Source organism: Scyliorhinus torazame, chromosome 3 (genome assembly GCF_047496885.1).
Source record: "Scyliorhinus torazame isolate Kashiwa2021f chromosome 3, sScyTor2.1, whole genome shotgun sequence".
NCBI classification, from domain to species: Eukaryota; Metazoa; Chordata; class Chondrichthyes; order Carcharhiniformes; family Scyliorhinidae; genus Scyliorhinus; species Scyliorhinus torazame.
In genome coordinates, this window is record NC_092709.1 from 132415608 (window position 1) to 132434469 (window position 18862).

The following is an 18862-nucleotide window of genomic DNA, read 5'->3' on the forward strand; positions in this document are numbered from 1 at the left end:
TAACAAGTGTGTTGTCGAACAGTATATAATACTGAGCCACTTGGAACATTCGGACTCCGCTAACCTTTTGACAACATTGATTGCTCTAGCTTGGGATGCAGTTCAAAACTAGGCTAAGTGAAGTCATGTATCGCAGGGATGATGAGCTTGACGGGTAAAGTGGCCTTTGCAAAACTTCTAAATCTTCGCAATCGCTGCACCCGTCTCCAGCCATGCTCCATCATGGGTGGCAGTATTTACAGACTTCACACTCCTGAAATATGCAATTACTTTCCGAAAGCCTTGTTACATTTCTTCTCAAAACCTGCCACTTTGACCAAGTCCTCCGTCACTTTTTTATCCTTGCAACTTCCACCAGTTTTCCCAGCTGTTTTCTGAAGCTTATTAGGATTTATTACAATTTTCAAGGTGTGATTTTTATTTAGTTTGACTTTTGTAAAACTGTTGTTTCAAATAAGGTAAAATATTTCACCGATTAATGCACATTTTTTTTGACTATAGTTACTTTAACAAAAATGTATTAATATTTCTGTTTATATCCAGCAGGTAGAGCAATACCAACATGCTTTTGCACAATCTCAAGCTGCTGTTCCCCAACATCCACACTTTCAGCTCTCTCCACATGAATGCCAAGCCACTTCAGAGGCATTTGCATCTCCAATGTCCCCAACATCCCATCAAGCTGCTGGTCACCATTGTATCCCGAGTGATGTCTCGTATGGTGTGGCTTTTGTGGTCACTGGCACTAACTCGTTACAGCCTGTTGGAATAATGACAATGGAAACTTCCAATAAATTAGTTAGGTCAGTATTGCAGGAAGAAAACGGAAAAGAGTTGATGAGCACCATTGGTGCTTGAATTTGGGAATATTACAGTCTAATTTTGCTGTAAAAATGAAAAAACTGTATGCAGTAAATGTGAAATTCACTTGGCAAATCTGTTGAGTTGTGTCTTCCAATGAATAGAATTGAGTTTTGTATACTGCTGTGGTGTACCACAACTTTTATTAATATGTGAGGTGAATTCAAATTCCGACATACTTCCTGTTCTGCTTTCCTCAACTTCAGCCAGTGGGAGTTTGGTCTAAGGACACAATTGGGTTGTATGAGCCCTGCTTGACCTCCGAATGAAGGATTGAAACCAACCTTTTCCATGATGGACTTCATAAGATTGCAATTTCCCAGACATTAAAAGTCGGGGTGAAACTCCTCAGTAAATGTTCTATCTCCATAAGGGATTGAAGTGGGGGTTGTGGGTCTTTTTAAAATAAATTTAGAGTACCCAATTCATTTTTTTCCTATTAAGGGGCGATTTAGCATGGTCAATCCACCTAGCCTGCACATCTTTGGGTTGTGGGGGCGAAACCCACACAAACACGGGGAGAATGTGCAAACTCCACACGGACAGTGACCCAGAGCTGGGATTGAACCTGGGACCTCGGCGCTGTGAGGCAGCAATGCTAACCACTGTGCCACTGTGCTGCCCCTGGGTTGTGGGTCTTTGCTGAAGAAGTCTAAATGAGACAGTTCAGGTTTTAAGTGCACACAAATATATGCGAATAAGAAACCTCTTTGTGCATACCGGAGAGTCCTGACCCCCAAAATGATGGAGTGTGGACTGCCCATGAACATTCATACCATTCCCTACCCATCACCACATGACCAACTGCCGACAACTTTGGCCAGGTGACTAGATTTTCTGCTGAGGTGCTGGAAGCATTGCGACCAGCACTCAAAACCGCAGTTTGGTCTGGCCAAGAGGTGAATGTTCAATGTGTGTGCATTACAGCCATTAAGGGGATCCGGAACCTTCACCTCTGACTGTTTCTTGGCCACATTTCCAAGGGGGTCTTCAAACTTATCCAGTATTTCTGCAGTTGCATTATACTCTGGTGAATTTGAAGGCTGAGCATGAGAGATGAAAACTAGAGGAACAATCTTTGCCACTTTGAGAGATCAGTGTTGCTTGAATAGGCATAATTGCTTCACTTGCCTTACTCCTTGCATGTCAATTGAGCAGCTGCTAACCTGTCTCAGCTATGGCCTTATACTTGTCTTGGACGTAACATTTCAGTTGGGTGGCCATCTAGTTCCCTCTCCCCACCAATCATGTGTTTCTGTTCAGCCTCCTCTCCCCCTCCCCCACCCTCAATCTCACAATCCTGTTTGGCCCCATCCATAATGGAGCCGGTGCCCTTCAGCTCTTTCCCTTCCCCTAGTGAGTCCATTGCCTTGCAGCACAGTTGAAACCACCCCCACCTTCACACTGCAGGGAACACAGTAGAGACTCACTTGAGAGATTACTGCCCCCCCCCCCCCCCCCCAAATAAAAAAGGAAGTGCAACCTGCAAAGCTTGGTGCTGAGTAATGGAGGTTTTGTGAACTCCCTTCTGTGTCCTGAGCACAGTATAGGTCCCTAGATGTGTTGTTTAAAAGCTGTTGTGAAACACATTTGTTCTAATTGCATGCCGGTGTGGATAGGCGTCATAATAAAAGGATGCTAACATACGCTCATGAAGTTTGTGACATTTGGCAGTGGGAAATACAACGCACAATCTATTCCTCCGTTTTATGTAATTGGAAATCTCATTTTGGGCCTTCTCATGAGATTTAGCCTTCATGCCCACCAAGATGTCTGCCTTGATTGGGATTGTAAGGTTCCGGCCCTTGATTCTAAAGTCACTTGATCCTTTCAAAATTGCGACCCTTTTATTTCATGTCTCAAATTATGCAATACTGCATTTCAAAACATTATTTCTCTCGTTAGCCTTTCCATGGATTGAACACGCACTCACTGAAGTTGATGCTTTTGCAGATTAATTTTAAACTTACTTCCCTCAGGTTCTACTAGTCTGGATGACACAAAACAACCTGTCACAATCTATGTTCCTCGTCCCTTTTCATAATCAAATTAGCATTCATTTTGAAAATGTAGGGTGGAAATCGCACAAACCGGTTAGATCGTGGGAGAGGCTGAAATCGGGAACAGTGTTGGGCTTCGATCGGTTTCCGATCTAACCAGTACTGTAGGCGAGATGCGGATCCTGCCGCGATGTGGCAAGAAACCAATAATCACCAATTAAGGCCAATCTCCATCTTATTATTGGGAAGGTCCGTTATCGCACAGTCTCCTGTGATCTAACTGGCTTCCCAGCGAGTGCTCACGGGGGTGCCCACCTATTTAAAAATGGGAAGCCAGCGCAGTGGCTGCTGTGGGGATCGGGGGAAGTGAGTAGCTATTTTCTAAACCAGGCAATCAGCCCAGGGGCAGCAGCCCCAGTGCTCTGGGCAGGTGGGGGAGCGTGGGGGAGGGGGGGGGATTGGCTACTATCAGTGGGGCTTGCCCCTGGGCTGAGCTCATTGCCTACATGCCCAACATGCGCCCCCCCCCCTTCCTGTGTACCCATAGGGGCAACTTCAACTGCTGCCTGTCCATGCCACCGAACACCCCTAGGGCAGAGTCCTGTGCGTGATAATATGGTGCAGGTCACTTTAACTCCCGCTGACCGTGGTGGTCTCTGGCTGCACAGCTGAAGACATTTGCTAATAGGGAACTAACGGTGTTAGTTTCGGAGCACTCCACTGCTCCCAAGTGGGTTCCTTGGGTAGATGTACTGTGCCGCACACGAGTGTTATTGCCTAGCGCCCCAATCTGATACTGAGGCGTGGGCACATTGCCTGAACACTGGAGGCATCAACACCACAGAGGCAGCATCCAACAGTCAATCGCCCAAGAGCTGGACCTCAGCAATGGGGATACCCCAGCGACCAGAGGGTGGGTGTGTGGATCAGGGAGGGAACCTGCACCCGGCCGAAGTAATTTTCCTACCTGGAGTCCAGTGCCCATGGTCACCTGCTGTGGCTGGGGTGCATATGCAGGGTGGGGTTGTTGGATGGCACCCTGAGATGGCAGGGAATATCAGGGTGTGGAAAGGCTTGCGCAACATGAGGGTCCCGGGGTGGAAGCAATGATTGATTGCCAGTCTCTCACCTCTCCAATTCCGATATCACATGATGGATGATATTGTGGACCCCGCAGCAGCTGCCCTCATGGTGGTGGTGGCAGGCCAGACGCCGGAGAAGGCAGTGGCAGCAAAATCGACAGAGGCTCAAGGCGGCAGCATATGTGCAGGGGCCAGCTCCACTATCTGAGGAACCGACCGGTCTTCGGGCCAGGGAGGGACCCAGAGGGGGAGGCCGGAGAATGTCCAAGGTGTACAGGCGTCACTGGTCGTTTGAGGAGATGTCGGACAACGTGCTGCAGGAGGCTCCGCCTCGACAAGGGGACAGTGCGGCACCTGTGCCATATCCTTGCGGACTTGGCTCCACGTGGAGGAGGAGCCTACCCGCTTCTGGTGGCTGTGGAGGCCACCGCAGCCCTGAACCTTTGCGTCTTGGGCTCATTCCGAGGTTCAAAAGGGGGACTTATGCAGAATTTCACAACCAACAGCCCACGAGTGCATCCGTGACATAACGGATGCCCTGTTTGTCCAGGCATTGGACTATATAACTTTGACCTGGACCAGACCCATCAAGATGCCCGGGCAGCAGGATTCTCTGCCATCGCTCGGATGTCCCAGGTCCAGGGAGTAATAGGTGACATGCATGTCATCTTGTGTGCGCTGGGCAAGCCAGGAACATACTTCAATAACAGGAAAGGGTTTCACTTCCTGAACGTCAACTTGTGTGTGACCACCACCTCAAGATCATGCACGCTTCCCAGGAGGTGTGCCCAAAGCTACAACGTGGGGCAGTCTGAGATCCCCAGTGCCTTCAAGGGACACCCCAGGATGACCAGTTGGCTCTTGGGGGATAAGGGATACCCGATGAGGTCCTGCCAAATGACACCAGTAGGAAGGCTGGAGACCAATGCGGGTACCCAATTTAACAAGGTCCATGCGGCCACCCAGTTTGCAATTGGGAGGTGCATCGGACTGCTGAAAATGCAGTTCCGATGCCTTGACCGCTGTCCATGCAGCCACCCGGTCTGCCATTAGGTGGCGCATCGGACTGCTGAAAATGCAGTTCCGATGCCTTACCGCTATACTGATGGTGTATTGCAGTGCACCCCCCAGAGGGTCGCCCGCTTTGTGTTGGTCTGCTATGCTCTCCACGACCTGGCAAAGCAGCAGGGAAACATACTGAAGGAGGAGGAAGATACAACCTCGTCTGAGGAGGGTGAGAAGGACCAGGAGAAGCTGGAGGATGAGCCTGAGGACGGCATGCGGGAGCAGCTTGAGGATGGCGGGCAGGCAGTGGCAGCGAGGGTCCGGCATGCCCGGATGACCTGGGAGGCCCTCATCCTCACCCACTTTTCATAGGATGTGGCTTTGTCCGTCTTCTCACCCCTGCAGGCCAGCCCGCAGTGTGGAATAACGTGACAGAGGCTTCCCATGTCTCGGGTGTAACTTGTTTTAATGGTGTACAATCGTGACCCTAACTGTCGCGAGCTACCGATGATGCTGGTGCTACCCTGTGATCCTCAAACTGCTTAGCCCTCCGTGCTCTGCTGCTTTGTCTAGGTGTGACCCCAGGATCCACATCAGAGGTGGAGGTAGCCTTCTGCTTACTGTGGCCTGTGATGCCCCTGGAGGGCTGACTTTGGGGCTGGAGGGCAAAGGCCGCCTTGGTGGTGGCACTTGCCTTGCCGTGCCACCCTGTTGCACTTGCTGATTCTGCGACGTGACGTGTCATCAGGAGATGGGATGGGGGGAGAGACTTGGGAGAGTTTGGGACGGCCATCGTCTCCCTGTAGGGAGGCTCCTCCCAGATTGTGCCCATCGGGTCCTGGGAGAATGGACATGTGATCAGTGAGAGGGAAGGATCATAATGTCTGGCATAAACAATACACATGTGACAGGTCATCTGGGTGGGGGGGGCCAATCGATGCTCACCTCTGCAGCGCAGGCCAGGCTCATCTGTGCGGTGGCTTGGCTGCATTCTATCTGGGGTTTGCTCTGCGGTATTGGCTTAAGAGCTGCTCTCCCTCATTAGCGGAGACCTGCCGGCTGCAGGATCAGTTTAAGTGTTACTCCCCTTCATTAGCGGGGAGCTGCCACGCATGGTCCGGGCGGATCAGCTGGCAGGACAGTCATTGCTAATGTGAAGCCCGTGGGGCATCATTACCAGCTCTCATTGGCACTAGATACCGTTGGCGGTCTCGCTGGGTTGGTCGTCGGGAAACATCCAGCAATTTGCACGTGCTACCACACTTTCTGTTACATCGTGCCGAATATATTATGCAAACTATATTAAGATTTCAACCAGTCGGTTAACAGACTAACATACAAACAAGGAGTAAGCCATTTGGTTCCTCGAGCCTGCTCTGCCATTTAATAACACCATGGCTGATTTTTTTTTAAAAAAGAAAGAAAGAAATTTAGAGCGCACAATTCTTTTTCCCAATTAAGGGGAAATTTAGCGTGGGCAATTCAGCTACACTGCATATCTTTGGGTTGTGGGGTGAGACGCACGCAGACACGGGGAGAATGTGCAAAGTCCGCATGGACAGACCTGGGCTGGGATTGAACCCAGGTCCCCGGCTTCGTGAGGTAGCAGTGCTAACCACTGCGCCACAATGCCACCCAATATCATGGCTGATCTGATGGTAACCTCATCTGCATTCCACCTACCTCCAATGACCGATCATCCCCATGCTTACCAAGCACGTATCTATCTCTGCCTTAAAAATATTCAAAGACTTTACTGCCACTGTGTTTTCAGGAAGAGTTCCAAAGTCACGAAAGTTTGAGAGAAAATAATTTGCTTCACCTCCGCTTTAGGTTGCCGATTCCTTATTTTTAAACAGTGACTCATAGTTCTAGATTCTCCCATAAGAGGAAACATCTTCTCCACCTCCAGCCTGTCGAGACTCCCCAGGATCCGCTGTTTCAGTCAAGTCATATGTTACCCTCCTAAATTCCATTGGATACAATCCTAACCCTCCAACCTTTCCTCGCAAGACAACTTGCCCAATCCAGGTATTAGTCAGGTAAACTTTCTCTGAATTGCTTCCAATACATTTGCATCCTTAAATAAACTGATCAATACTGTACAGTACTCCAGATATGGTCTCACAAGTGCTCTGTATAATGAAGCATAAGCTCCCTACTTTTGTATTCAATTCCCCTCACAATAAACAATAAAGTTATATTAGCTTTCCTAATTACTTTCTGTACCTGCATGCTAGCCTTTTGTGATTCAATCACTAGGGCATCCAGATCCCTCTGCATCTCAGCTCTGAAATCTCTCACCATTTAGATGTTTCGCTTTTATTCTTCCTGCTAAAATGGACAATTTCACATTTTCCCACATGATACTCCATTTGTCAGACTTTTGCACATTCACTTAACCGATCTTGGTTTCAGACAATGCTCGGCACAACATTGAGGGCCGAAGGGCCTGTTCTGTGCTGTACTGTTCTATGTTCTATCATTTTGTAGCCTCTTTACAGCTTACTTTCATATCTATATTTGTATCATCAGCAAATTCGGCAACCATCCATCCATGCCTTCATCCAAGTTATTTATTTAAATTGTGAACAGTGAGGTCCCTGCACTGATCCTTGTGGCACATCACTCGTTACATCTTACCAACCTGGAAAACCCCAATTATGCCTACTCTGCTTCCAATTAGCAAGCCAATCTTCTATCCATACCAATATGTTGCCCCATACCACAAGCATTTATTTTCCACAATAACCTTTAAGGTGGCTCTTTATCACATGCCTTCTGGAAAGATGATATTACCTTTTTTGATTGATGGAGTAAACATTTTATAAATTTTTCAATATGTTGTTGCATCTTTGTCAGGTATAGTGTTCACATGACATGTCCAATGTTGTTTTGATGTAATAAAGTAATTTTTGTTCACTTTACAGACCAACTTCATTAGAATTGGATGGTGTTCCCAACTATCCTCCACAGAATATCAGTAACCCTCCTGATATGTCTGGATGGAATCCATTTGGAGAGGACAACTTCTCAAAGTTAACTGAGGAAGAGCTTCTTGATAGGGAATTTGACCAGCTCAGAACATGCACGAGTGGTAATGATCCATGTATGTTTCCTTTTTTCATGCTTTCCTTCCTCCTGTTCCACATCTAAAATTGTTGTTCTAAAGTTAAAGTTGATTTTAAGATTATAAGTATAGTCATTAACTAACAGTAGTTGTCCAGTGAGAATTTAAAATCATAAGTCATTGATTTTAACAGATGGTTTGAATTTTCATTTAAAGTATTAAAAGGAAAATAATTAGCTAAAATGTGCAAAGAAAAATATTTACATTTGAAAAATATTCTACCACGTGTCTCATAAATTATCGATAAGTAAAATCCATGTTGCAGTCTTGACACAAAGTACCTTGTCAGTTTACACTAGTGCATTTAAAAACAAAAAGGGAAGGCAGTGGCATAGTGGTATTGTCGCTGGACTAGTAATCCAGAGACCCAGAATCATGCTCTGGGGACCTGGGTTCGAATCCCACCATAGCAGATGGTGAAGTTTGAATTCAATAAATATCTGGAGTTAACAGTCTAAAGGTGACCATGAAATCAGTGTAGATTGTTGTAAAAACCCACCTGGTTCACTAATGTCCTTTAGGGAAGGAAATCTGTTGTCCTCCCCTGGTCTGGCCGACATGTGACTCCAGTTCCACATCAATGTAGTTGACTAGGGATGGGCAATAAATGCTGGCCCAGCCCGCAACGCCCACATCCATAAATTAATTTTTTAATTGTCTATGACACTTGAGATGCATTCTGTTTAATGAATTTGGCATTAATTCACTCTTTAGTCAGTAATAATATCACAATGGTGTTATTACCATTGACTGTTCCAAGGAGAACTATACTTGCACTGGCAGCAGGTCTGTACAGATTTTGGAAGATTGGATATCTTTTGGATCCTAATTTTATTGAACCTTGACAAAGTAGATTTAATTAATCCCTTCACCCTTTTTACCTGATGGATCAGATTACTAGTTCTGAAAAAAATCCTTTTTTGTTTTGACCTGTTTCTTTCCTTCAGCCCAGTACAGTACTGGAGTATTGATATTTCCTGTGTCAAATCATGAGAATGGTTTAGAGGCAACAGCAATGCAGCTGTACCCTTCAGCAGGGCGAAGTGTCGGCTGGAAATTAAAGCAGAGCTGCATGTTTGAACTCTTCCCCCGCTTTCCTCCTCCCCTGCTCGCTGTTGTATTGAGGTGATCAAACAACAGTGTCTCAAGATGATGAGGTGGCTAGCCAGGAATGCACCCTCCTGTCTCTGTTCAGTTGGTCCAAGCCTGCCTTCTTGGGGAAATTTGAGGCAATGTACAGGGGAAAAGATCATGGAACTAAGCCTGTAATATTCCTGTATACTGATTTGCTTTGATTAAAGGGGAATTTTGTGGTAACTTAAATATTTTGAATGTAATTTGTACTATATATTGCCATGCTTCAAATTTGAGAACGGTGAAGGAAGATGCAAATTAATTTGAGTTGGCAACACCTTTTACTTTCCTGCTGCTGCTGACAATCTATTGAAGATCTTCTGTTTTGGTCTGAAAGCTGGAAGACATTTTTTCAGATGACCCAAGCGTCAAGTCCATCAGCAACAGCTCTCGCTGTGGGTGTACAAATCTACACCTGTTCAGTTTTTAGGTAATGCTGATTCAGGCGATTAGTTCAGTATCAGCTGATCAGTGCTGCGCGCACCCAGTGGCGGACCTACATTTTTGGGGTCCTGAAGCTTGAACTGTTATGGGGGTCTGGGTACGAGGTCTGGGTAACCACTGTTATCTTCTTCAATGGGGTTGTTCCACAACAGATCACAAATGTTTTAAAAATGTAACCACTACATCTCAGATTTTGATTAAAATTGCTGTACTGGATTATCTCACATGTCAAAGTAACTGGTGCGAATACAAATTTCCTATGCCATATAGATTTTGAGTTATGGGGGGATGAAAATTAGAGAAATGTTATATACATGCATGATGCATCATAGAATGATGAAATAAAACATAGAAAAGACCACAGTCAATATAATCTTTTATTTTAGAAACCTATGAGAATACATACTACATGAAGCACATTTTACAAAATATCTTTTTTCTGTTTTTTTCTAGCCACATACTCACATACAGTTTTGTCATATGAGAGCTTCCTTGCAATGTCATTTTGTAGAGACAATATGCATAAAGAATTTAAGCGCTCTTCAGTCATGGTAGACCAAAATTTGTTCTTGAGAAAGGATAGCTTTGAAAAATTCCTTTCTGCTTCACAGCTCGTGATAGGCATTGTCAAGTACAGCTTAAGCGCAGAAGTAATATTGGGGAATGTTGCTCTTTTTAACCTTAGTCTATTTGCTCTGTTTACGTCACCTTTGCTCATGAGTCGCCAGGTATCTTTATGATACCGCCACGTGGTTCAAGTTCAAGTTATGATTAATAACACAGCACACCGCTTAGTAAGGATTAAAACAACGGTCATTTATTATATACAACAAGCAATATTAATACCCTAATACTACTTTCTATATAATAAACCTATCACTACTGGCCAATACTTAACTTAGGAAGAGCCCACCAGGTCAGGGAAACGAATGGCTTGTCCAATCAGATCTGGCCCACGGGATTCAAAAGGCTGCTACAGGTCGGTGGCTAGGTGTCTCTACCGGATAGCGATCGCTGGATTCAAACTTATAGATGCCGGTGGCTGGTCTTGTGAAGGTCTCGAGCAGGCGAAGAGGAGAGAGAGAGAGAGATCTGAACTTGGACCCTCACTTTTATAGGGCCCAGGGGCTTCCAGCCTCCCGGGGCGGCCCTTGACCCTGAGTCCCAAGTGATTGGATCTGTCCCCAATCTCTGGGGTCGATGTGTCCAATGGTGAGGCGATTCCTCGATCGGGGGGTGGTCGCTCACCTGTCTTTGTTTCGGCCACTGCAGGCGCCGACAGGTCTGGCCCGGTATTCAATTGCTAATATGTTGCAATTGTTCCCGGGGATAGCCGATTTAACTGTGGATGTCTGAATAGATGGGCTGCAAACAGTCCTGAATGCAACTGCGAATACCTGGGTTGATGGGCTGTTGACAGCCCTGAGTATCGATCTGGGCTACCTTCCCAGAGCCGAATATGCAAAACTGTCTGCAGCTGCCTGCTTGTGTCTTCTTGGCTGCTTTCCCCAGCAGTCTTTCGGGTTAGCCGTTTTAAACTGGGTTTTGGCCCGATTAATCGGAACGCAGCCATTTTACATGGCTACAGGAACACTCCAATTAGGTGTTGCTCACAAATAAGCTGAAGAGCTTCTGCACATTGCATTTTAGATGGTGTGTTTTCTTCTGTGTTCTGGGATTTCCTAAGGTGCAAATACTCTTTGAACTGATAACACTAATTTACTAATTTGTGGTCAATATCATCTTTGTAATACGATATTATAAGTTTAATACTGTCCTATCAATTTCAGAATTGTTCACCAATTCTGAGAGGAACTTGAACCTTTTCACAATCTGCTCATATGGGTCAATCCTTTTGCGTAACTGGATTATCAAGCAGTCATAGAGTTGATATTGAACTTCTATCCTAAATTTGTCAGCTCCTCTCAAAGAAGCAATACCACTTGATCCATCTGCAAATTTCCTTGTAACAATGCATTTTGAAGCATCAGAATAACTTGAGGGGATATCTTCACACAAACCTTTTGCTTCTGATTCATAGTGTGCAATCCTATCGGCTGAATTTTCTCTTGAGTTCTTTAACAAACAAAAGTAAAGGTGATAGCAGAAGAGAACCTTCAAATACATCAAAACCAGGGGTTTGGAGTTTCTTACTTGTTTTGTTGAAACGCTCCAGCACTTCTACCCAAACGACTGTTAAAATAGCATATTCCAGCTTTACCAACTTGTGGTATAAATTCTTTGCATCTCGTTTACATTCAGGCTTCTCTTCTGAGTCTTCAAAAATATGTTTGAGAGTTTGTAAAATACCCATATATCCATTTTTAATACCCAGACTGCTTCATAGTGTGCAGACCATCTAGTTACACTTTAGCTCTTTAGAGAAAAATGTAGATTGCCCTGTGTGTTTAAAATCTCCCATCTTCGTGGAGATCCAGAAAAGAAAACATACAGTTCCTTCAAAATAGTCAACAACTTCAGGTACAGTAGACACGGCCTTTTCTCCAACAAGGTTAAGTAAATGGGCTGCACATGGTACATTATCTGCGTTAAAAACCCCTTCTCAGAAAGTAAAGCGCCATTTTTTAAGATTTATAATAAATAAGCTAAATAGGCTAAACTATGCTATGTTCAAGCTAGGCTAGACTAAGTTAGGCAAGACTAGGTACCACCAAAACTCATAGGCTAAGGTAATGTAATACAATTTTACCATTATTTGAACTCTTTTCATAATAGACACCTGTAATTTAACACAAATTCACCCTTTTATTACTTTTTCATAAATGCTTGTAATATAGTATTAGCCTAGCCTATGCGGTCGTAGCCTACCTTCTGTTCACCTCTTCATAAAAACAATAGGCTTAGGCTAATCTAACACTATTTCACCTTTATTACTCACCTTACTTTTCTAAATATAACACTTATTTTTGAGTAGGGGTAATTAAAATATTGTTTCCTTATGAACACTTTATTGAAAAAAATTCTTGTCTAGATCGCTAACACGAATGCTATCATGTTGAAAATTCACATTTGCATTGTGATTGCCTTTTCAACGGTCCCCCTTTTTTGTTACGACACGTCATCTACTGTTAGTATTTCTGTCATAAATGTTAATAGTGTTTTAAATTATTTATAATTATTTTATATTAAATATATTTAGAATGAAGCATCCTTAATTTGAACGTTTTTTTGTTTACGGCTAGCCTACGTGATACTTTAATAACCGTTTAATTTTTATTTTAACTATTATTTTGTATTGAATTACACTATTATTAATATTTTTTTAAAAATCCTTCTCGTACAGTAGACCCAAAATTTTTAAGCAATGTGGACTAAAGTCGCTCCTGGGGCCACTCCGGGATTAGGGCCCTGAAGCTTAAGTTTCATTAGTTTCATAGTAGGTCTGCCCCTGCACGCACCATTGATAGAGAATTTTTAAATTAATGATGCCTTTGGTTCAACCTCGTGGAATATTTGGATATGTACTGATTTTCTTATCACAATGTGTTGCCCACAGTTCTCTGTACGAACCTGGGCGTTAATTTCAGATAGGAAATACTATTATTTTTCTTTCACCAAGGTAAACCAGAGCAGAGGAGAACATCCATAGAGACGGAGATTGAGTCACGTTCTATTCCACAGACCCCAGTTAAGGAAGACTTATTTGGCTGTATTCCATTTGTTTCTGAAACTGGTAAGTTTGAACTTTGCAAAGACCGTATATAGAAACTAGTAGATATGATCATGGTTGGATCCTGAATCTCAATGCCATATTCCGCTTTCTCCCCATACCCTTTAATGCCTCTAAAATATTATTTTTTCCTTTCTTGAATACATTTGGTGACTTGGCATCCATAGCCTTCTGTGGTAGAGACATTCCACAGGTTCACTACCTTTTGAGTGAAAAAAGTTTCCCTCATCTCAGTCTTAAGTGGTCTACCCCGTATCCTGAGACTGTGACCCTGGTTCTAGATTCCCCAACCAGGGAAAACATCTTCCGTGCATCTAGTCTGTTCAGCCCTGTTGGAATTTTATATGTTTCAATCCGATCTCCTCTCATCCTTCTAAACTATAGAGTATACACAGGCCCAGTTGAATCAATCTCTCCTCCTAGGACAGTCCTGTCAACCCCGGTATCAGCTGAGTGACCTCCGCTGCAGTCTGGCAACTATATCCTTTCTTGGGTTTAAGATTGTGGGCTGTTTTGAAGTGGGGGTAAAATTTCTGAGCAAAACTGTAGCTGTTAACCACATGAAAAATTAGAGTTCTTTCTCACCCCTGAAGGTGACCGAATGACATTTCTACTAAATCAATCCAAGATTTCAATCTTTATATTCCCTACTTTATTTAGTCTCTCATACTTAGATGGAATTTGGCTGCAGAATATTATCTCGGACTGCCTCAGAAATTCATACCCTTTGAACTGCTATTTTCCTTGGATACCCTCTAGTTCATAAGGTGGTATTCAGAACTACACATTTTTTGCTCCTCTGTTTGATAGCATCCAACTGCCTGTTTTCCATATGCGATGGAAAGATTCTGTGCTTGAAAATAGTGCCAGTTTTGGAAAGTGCAATTCTCAATACTTTACAAGAGTTCTCTACAAAAGTTCTGTTCAACCTTAACCAAGTGTCCCTGAAATGTTGGGTACAAAAACTACTGTTGACATGCTCCTAGCATGATGTATGCTACTTTTCAATCTCGGTATTAGTCCACCAAAGCCTCTCTTGGGCAGATTAACTCTGATACTTATTTCTTATTACTTATCATTTCCTTTTATCCTCAACCCCTTTGTCGTATTGATAGTTAACCCATTGCATTGCATCTTCCCAAATTTCCTAACACCATATAATTGTATGGCATTCATACAAAAATAAATTTTTGTGTGAGGACCCAGGTATGAGCAATGACTCTTATGTGGCCCCACATCGCATTTGGTATCGGACAACATGGCAACTTACCAGTGTTGTGTTAGACCCAGATGATTTTGGAGCGTTCGTTGCCTTGCGGGGGTGGGGGAGGTGACTGGCGAGGGGAGGTGGGAAAGCCTTTAATTGAATATCTTGGCGGCATTTGGATATATCTTTCATGTACAGGAAAGTACAGAATATAGTGAGCATAGGTTGAAGTTTCTTCCTTTCGACAGTCAAATTAATGAAGGGATTGTATTCCTGCATTATCTTGTAAATTATGTCAAATCACCAATATTCGTACAGCACAGGTCTCCACAGATGTTGGGAACAGTGCTCATGCCACCTGTGCAGTAGATGACACAAAGATCAAGAAAATTTGGATTTCCAGTGGAGCGCATTTAAGAATTTTAGTGTTGTCGATCAAATTTTCTATATAAACTGTTGTTTGAGGAAATGGCCATTTGGAAGTTGAAATCACTGGAGAGCTTCCAAAATAAACAAATGTTTGAAAGCATTTTGATACGATTCTTAAAGCTGCAGCTTACTTCTGGGCCATTGCATATCACTGAATTTGTTGGAAATAAACCCTTTCATGGCTGGTTGATATTTTACCCAAGGCTTCAAGGTATCTGGAGAAGGGAGATGAGGTGGGGGACATTCACCCCCATGCCCCTACTCCTTCCACAGCCAATCCTGATCAGAGCTCATTGGTGCTGGTGAAAATTCAAACAGGGACCCAAATGTCAGTTCAAAGGGAGTGGGATGATATTATGTATAAAAGAGCTGTGCTTGTTTTCGTTGTCCGAAACATATTATTTCTATTTTTCATGTTAACCAGAATATTGATAGAATGATTAGATGTGAGATCTTATTGATCTTTTAATCAGTCTATTTCAGGACATTGTTTTCCTTTGATTCAACATTTTGTTGAATAGTGACATGATTTTTGGATGAAATAACCTTCAGAACAGATTTTAATACATTTCTGTGCTAGTGTTAATTGCTTCCTAATTTTGTTCTTACAGGAAATGAGCATAAGAGGCTTTAATTTCCTTTCATTGTCTTTTGAAATTGCATTGTTGAGCAGCTGCAACCTTTAAATCTTCAAAGTACAATAGTAGAACAGACTGAGGGGGACCCACCCAGCATGGTAATCCTCGTAAAAAACATGCGGCAAATAGCTTTGGATTGACAGTATGTTTCCAATTCAAATATAACTCCAAGTTACTTGCCCAAATATTCCAGCTGATAGGTCAGCAGAAGGCTTGTAATTACAAGTTACAACACATTCATCAATTTTAATCCACTGTCTCCGAAAAGAACATTTAAAAAAAATATATATTTTTAAAAAGATTTGGACCATCATGATTAAAGATGTTCTCATTTCCCACTATTGGAGATGAATAATTGTTTTTTAAAAAAAACGTACATGATTGAAATTTTGTAATCCTGCTTTGTGCATTTGCAAAGATATTAAAATACATATTTCTTTTACAGTGATTTATACAGATTTATATTTTCAAAATGTTATCAAATGGATTAATAGTTTGTCAGGCCATGTTGAGTTTAAGATTATAGTTTGGTGGATGTTTGAAAAGTAATGCTTCAGAAAGTATACTTTTAAAAATCATTTTATTGACAACTTGCTGGGTATAGATTGTTGCTAAGACGTTGCACTCTTGTGTGTACAGCGGATTAGGGGATGGGTAGGTAATTTATCTATAATTGTTTCTGGTGATGGGGGTTGCAACATTTAATGTGTATGTTTTTGCAGTGAAAATATAGTTTAACACTGCAATGGTTATCCAATATGATTTTTATATATCTAATCACAAAATAACTCCCATCTGTAGGAATGTAACATTGTAATCAGCCTCTAAAATTACTTGTTCTGTATACCCGTGTGGACCATCAGACTGCTGGGAAAATAAACTTTCAACCAATTTCCAAAGATTCACAATCCTTTGAAGAATTCCTCCTCATCTCAGCTCTAAATACACTTTATAATCAGTGGATGCTTTTTTAAGTGCAACCAGTGTTGTTATGGAGGAAACTCAATCACAAGAAGCTTCTACAAATAACAAGAGATGACTTTTTCTTGTTTTTGGAGATCTTTGCTAGTTTTCAGATGACGTCTTGCAATCTCTTACGTCATTCTAAGCTGACAAGTGGGATTTTGGGTTTAATGTTTCATCTGAAAAATGACACATTGTAATATTCCCTCAGTATTGCATTAAAATTTCTGCTCAGACTGGTCGGAAAACAAACTGGCAACTCTCATCTATTCCAGGAGGAAGCCCGATGAATTAAGTAATCTTCAGGCACTTAACTAGTCCCTGTCGGGCCTTTCCCCAAGTTGAGGTCCCTGGCAGCACCAACAGGAGCTGCTGGAGTCTGCATTCACCCGAGGCCCAGGATTGTGGAGGGACACCAGGCCACGGTGGTTGAAGGTGGACTGGGGCTAGCTGGAGGGGGATCTGAAGCAAGTGTAGTGAGGTACCTTTCTGCAAGTCAGTCACACCCAATGCCATCAATTGGGCACATTATGAGGCTTCCGACAGATCACTGGCAAACCTGACAGAGACCAATGTGGCCTCTATTTAATCTTTGAGCCACCATTAAATAAGTAGCAGTGGGCTCAGAGAGACCTTCCACCCTGTAACTTAATCAGGGGAGGTGTTCACAATGCCAGGAGACTGTTGCTGGGCTTCTTTGACAATTAAGCCACCATGGTTTTAACCTCAGGCTGCATAAAATTGAGCTGTATATACACAGATCCCAAGATTGGACTTAAACCAAAGCCTTTTGATTTAAGGTGAGGATACTGTCCTTTGAGTCTAGATAGCAGGTGAGCAGCACAACTTGCTATGATGTTGTACTGCCATCAGCATCTTCAACCCAACTTGGAAATCACTCCACTGAATAGTCATTCCACACTGCGACAGTATGTTTGCCACTGCGACACAAATGTGTAAGACACTAAACTCCTGTAAACAAGAACCTGCCCACATACCTTGCCCTGTGTAAAAACCTCTTAGATTTGTCATGTGTACTGAGATACGGTGAAAAGAATTGTTCTGCGTACAGTCCAGGCAGATCGTCCTATAAAAGAAAAACATAGGACATACGATAAATACACAATCTAAATACATAGACATCGGGTGAAGCATGCAGAGTGTAGTGCTACACAGTAGAGAGGATGGGTGGAGAGGTCATTTCAGTCCATAAAAGGGTCATTGGGAGTATTCCCATCCAAATCAGAATTTCCCATAATGACTGACATTCTTGCTTCATAATTTGGAAAAGTGTAGGTGCAAGCTTCATACTGGAGACATGGACACATAATCCAGGCTGAGAAAACGAAGGATAAGTATTGGAAGTTTAGAGAGCCTTGGATGACAAGAGATATTGTGAACCTCATCAAAAAGAAAAAGGAAGCTTTTTTACATTCTAGAAGGATGGGGACAGTCAAAATTCTGGAGTATAAAAATAGGAAGGTATCTAAGCGGGAAATTAGGCGGGGTCATGAAATGTCCTTGGCAAGTAGGATTAAGGTGAATCCCAAAGCATTTTATTCATACGTAAAAAAACAAGGTGGCCAGGGAAAGGATTGGACCACTTAAGGACAGTGGGGGAAAACTATGTGTTGAGTCAGAGGAATGGGTGAAGTACTAAATGAGTACTTCGCATCAGTGTTCACCAAGAAAAGGACTTTGTGTAAGATAATTCTTGGGTCGGATGTATGGATAATCTGGGTCATGTTGACATCAAAAAGGAGGAGATATTGGGTGTTTTAAAAGACATTAAGGTAAATATGTCTCCTGGACCTGATGGGATTTACCCCAGAATACTGAGGGAAGCAAGGGAGGAAATTGCTGGGACCTTGACTGACATCATTGTATCCTCATTGACTACAAGTCCCAGAGGACTGGAGAATAGCTAATGTGGTATCGCTGTTTAGGAAAGGTAGCAGGGATAATCCAGGAAACTATAGGCCGGTGAGCCTCACGTCGGTAGTAAGTAAATTATTGGAGAGAATTTTCAGGGACAGGATTTATACCCATTTGGAAACAAATGGACTCATTTGCGATAGACAGCATGGTTTTGTGAAGAGGAAGTCGTGCTTCACTAACTTGATCGAGTTTTTCGAGGAGGTTACAAAGATGATTGATATGGGGAGGGCGGTGGATGTTGTTTACATGGACTTCAGTAAAGTCTTTGACAAGGTGCCTCATGGCAGACTGGTTCAAAAGATGAAGTCACAAGGGATCAGAGGTGAGATGGCAAGCTGGA

At 43.0% G+C, this 18862-nt stretch overlaps 2 protein-coding genes across 7 annotated transcripts in view; one reads left to right on the forward strand and one right to left on the reverse strand.

Moving 5' to 3' along the window:
• The window catches only part of bmp2k (BMP2 inducible kinase), a 192648-nt gene that overhangs the window by 163178 nt on the left and 10608 nt on the right, over positions 1-18862 (forward strand). For 4 of the 6 annotated variants that reach the window (XM_072496221.1, XM_072496222.1, XM_072496227.1 and 1 more), the window contains 3 exons: positions 544-803; positions 7879-8057; positions 13237-13350. In XM_072496221.1, the coding sequence (XP_072352322.1) occupies positions 544-803; positions 7879-8057; positions 13237-13350 (553 nt within the window). The remainder of the gene's footprint in view (positions 1-543; positions 804-7878; positions 8058-13236; positions 13351-18862) is intronic. The other 2 variants (XM_072496223.1, XM_072496225.1) reach the window with 1 other exon arrangement.
• paqr3a (progestin and adipoQ receptor family member IIIa) overlaps positions 14615-18862 on the reverse strand; it is a 47731-nt gene continuing 43483 nt past the window's right edge. The window contains exon 8 of the mRNA XM_072496230.1: positions 14615-17671. The gene's annotated coding sequence lies outside the window, so the exon portion shown is untranslated. The remainder of the gene's footprint in view (positions 17672-18862) is intronic.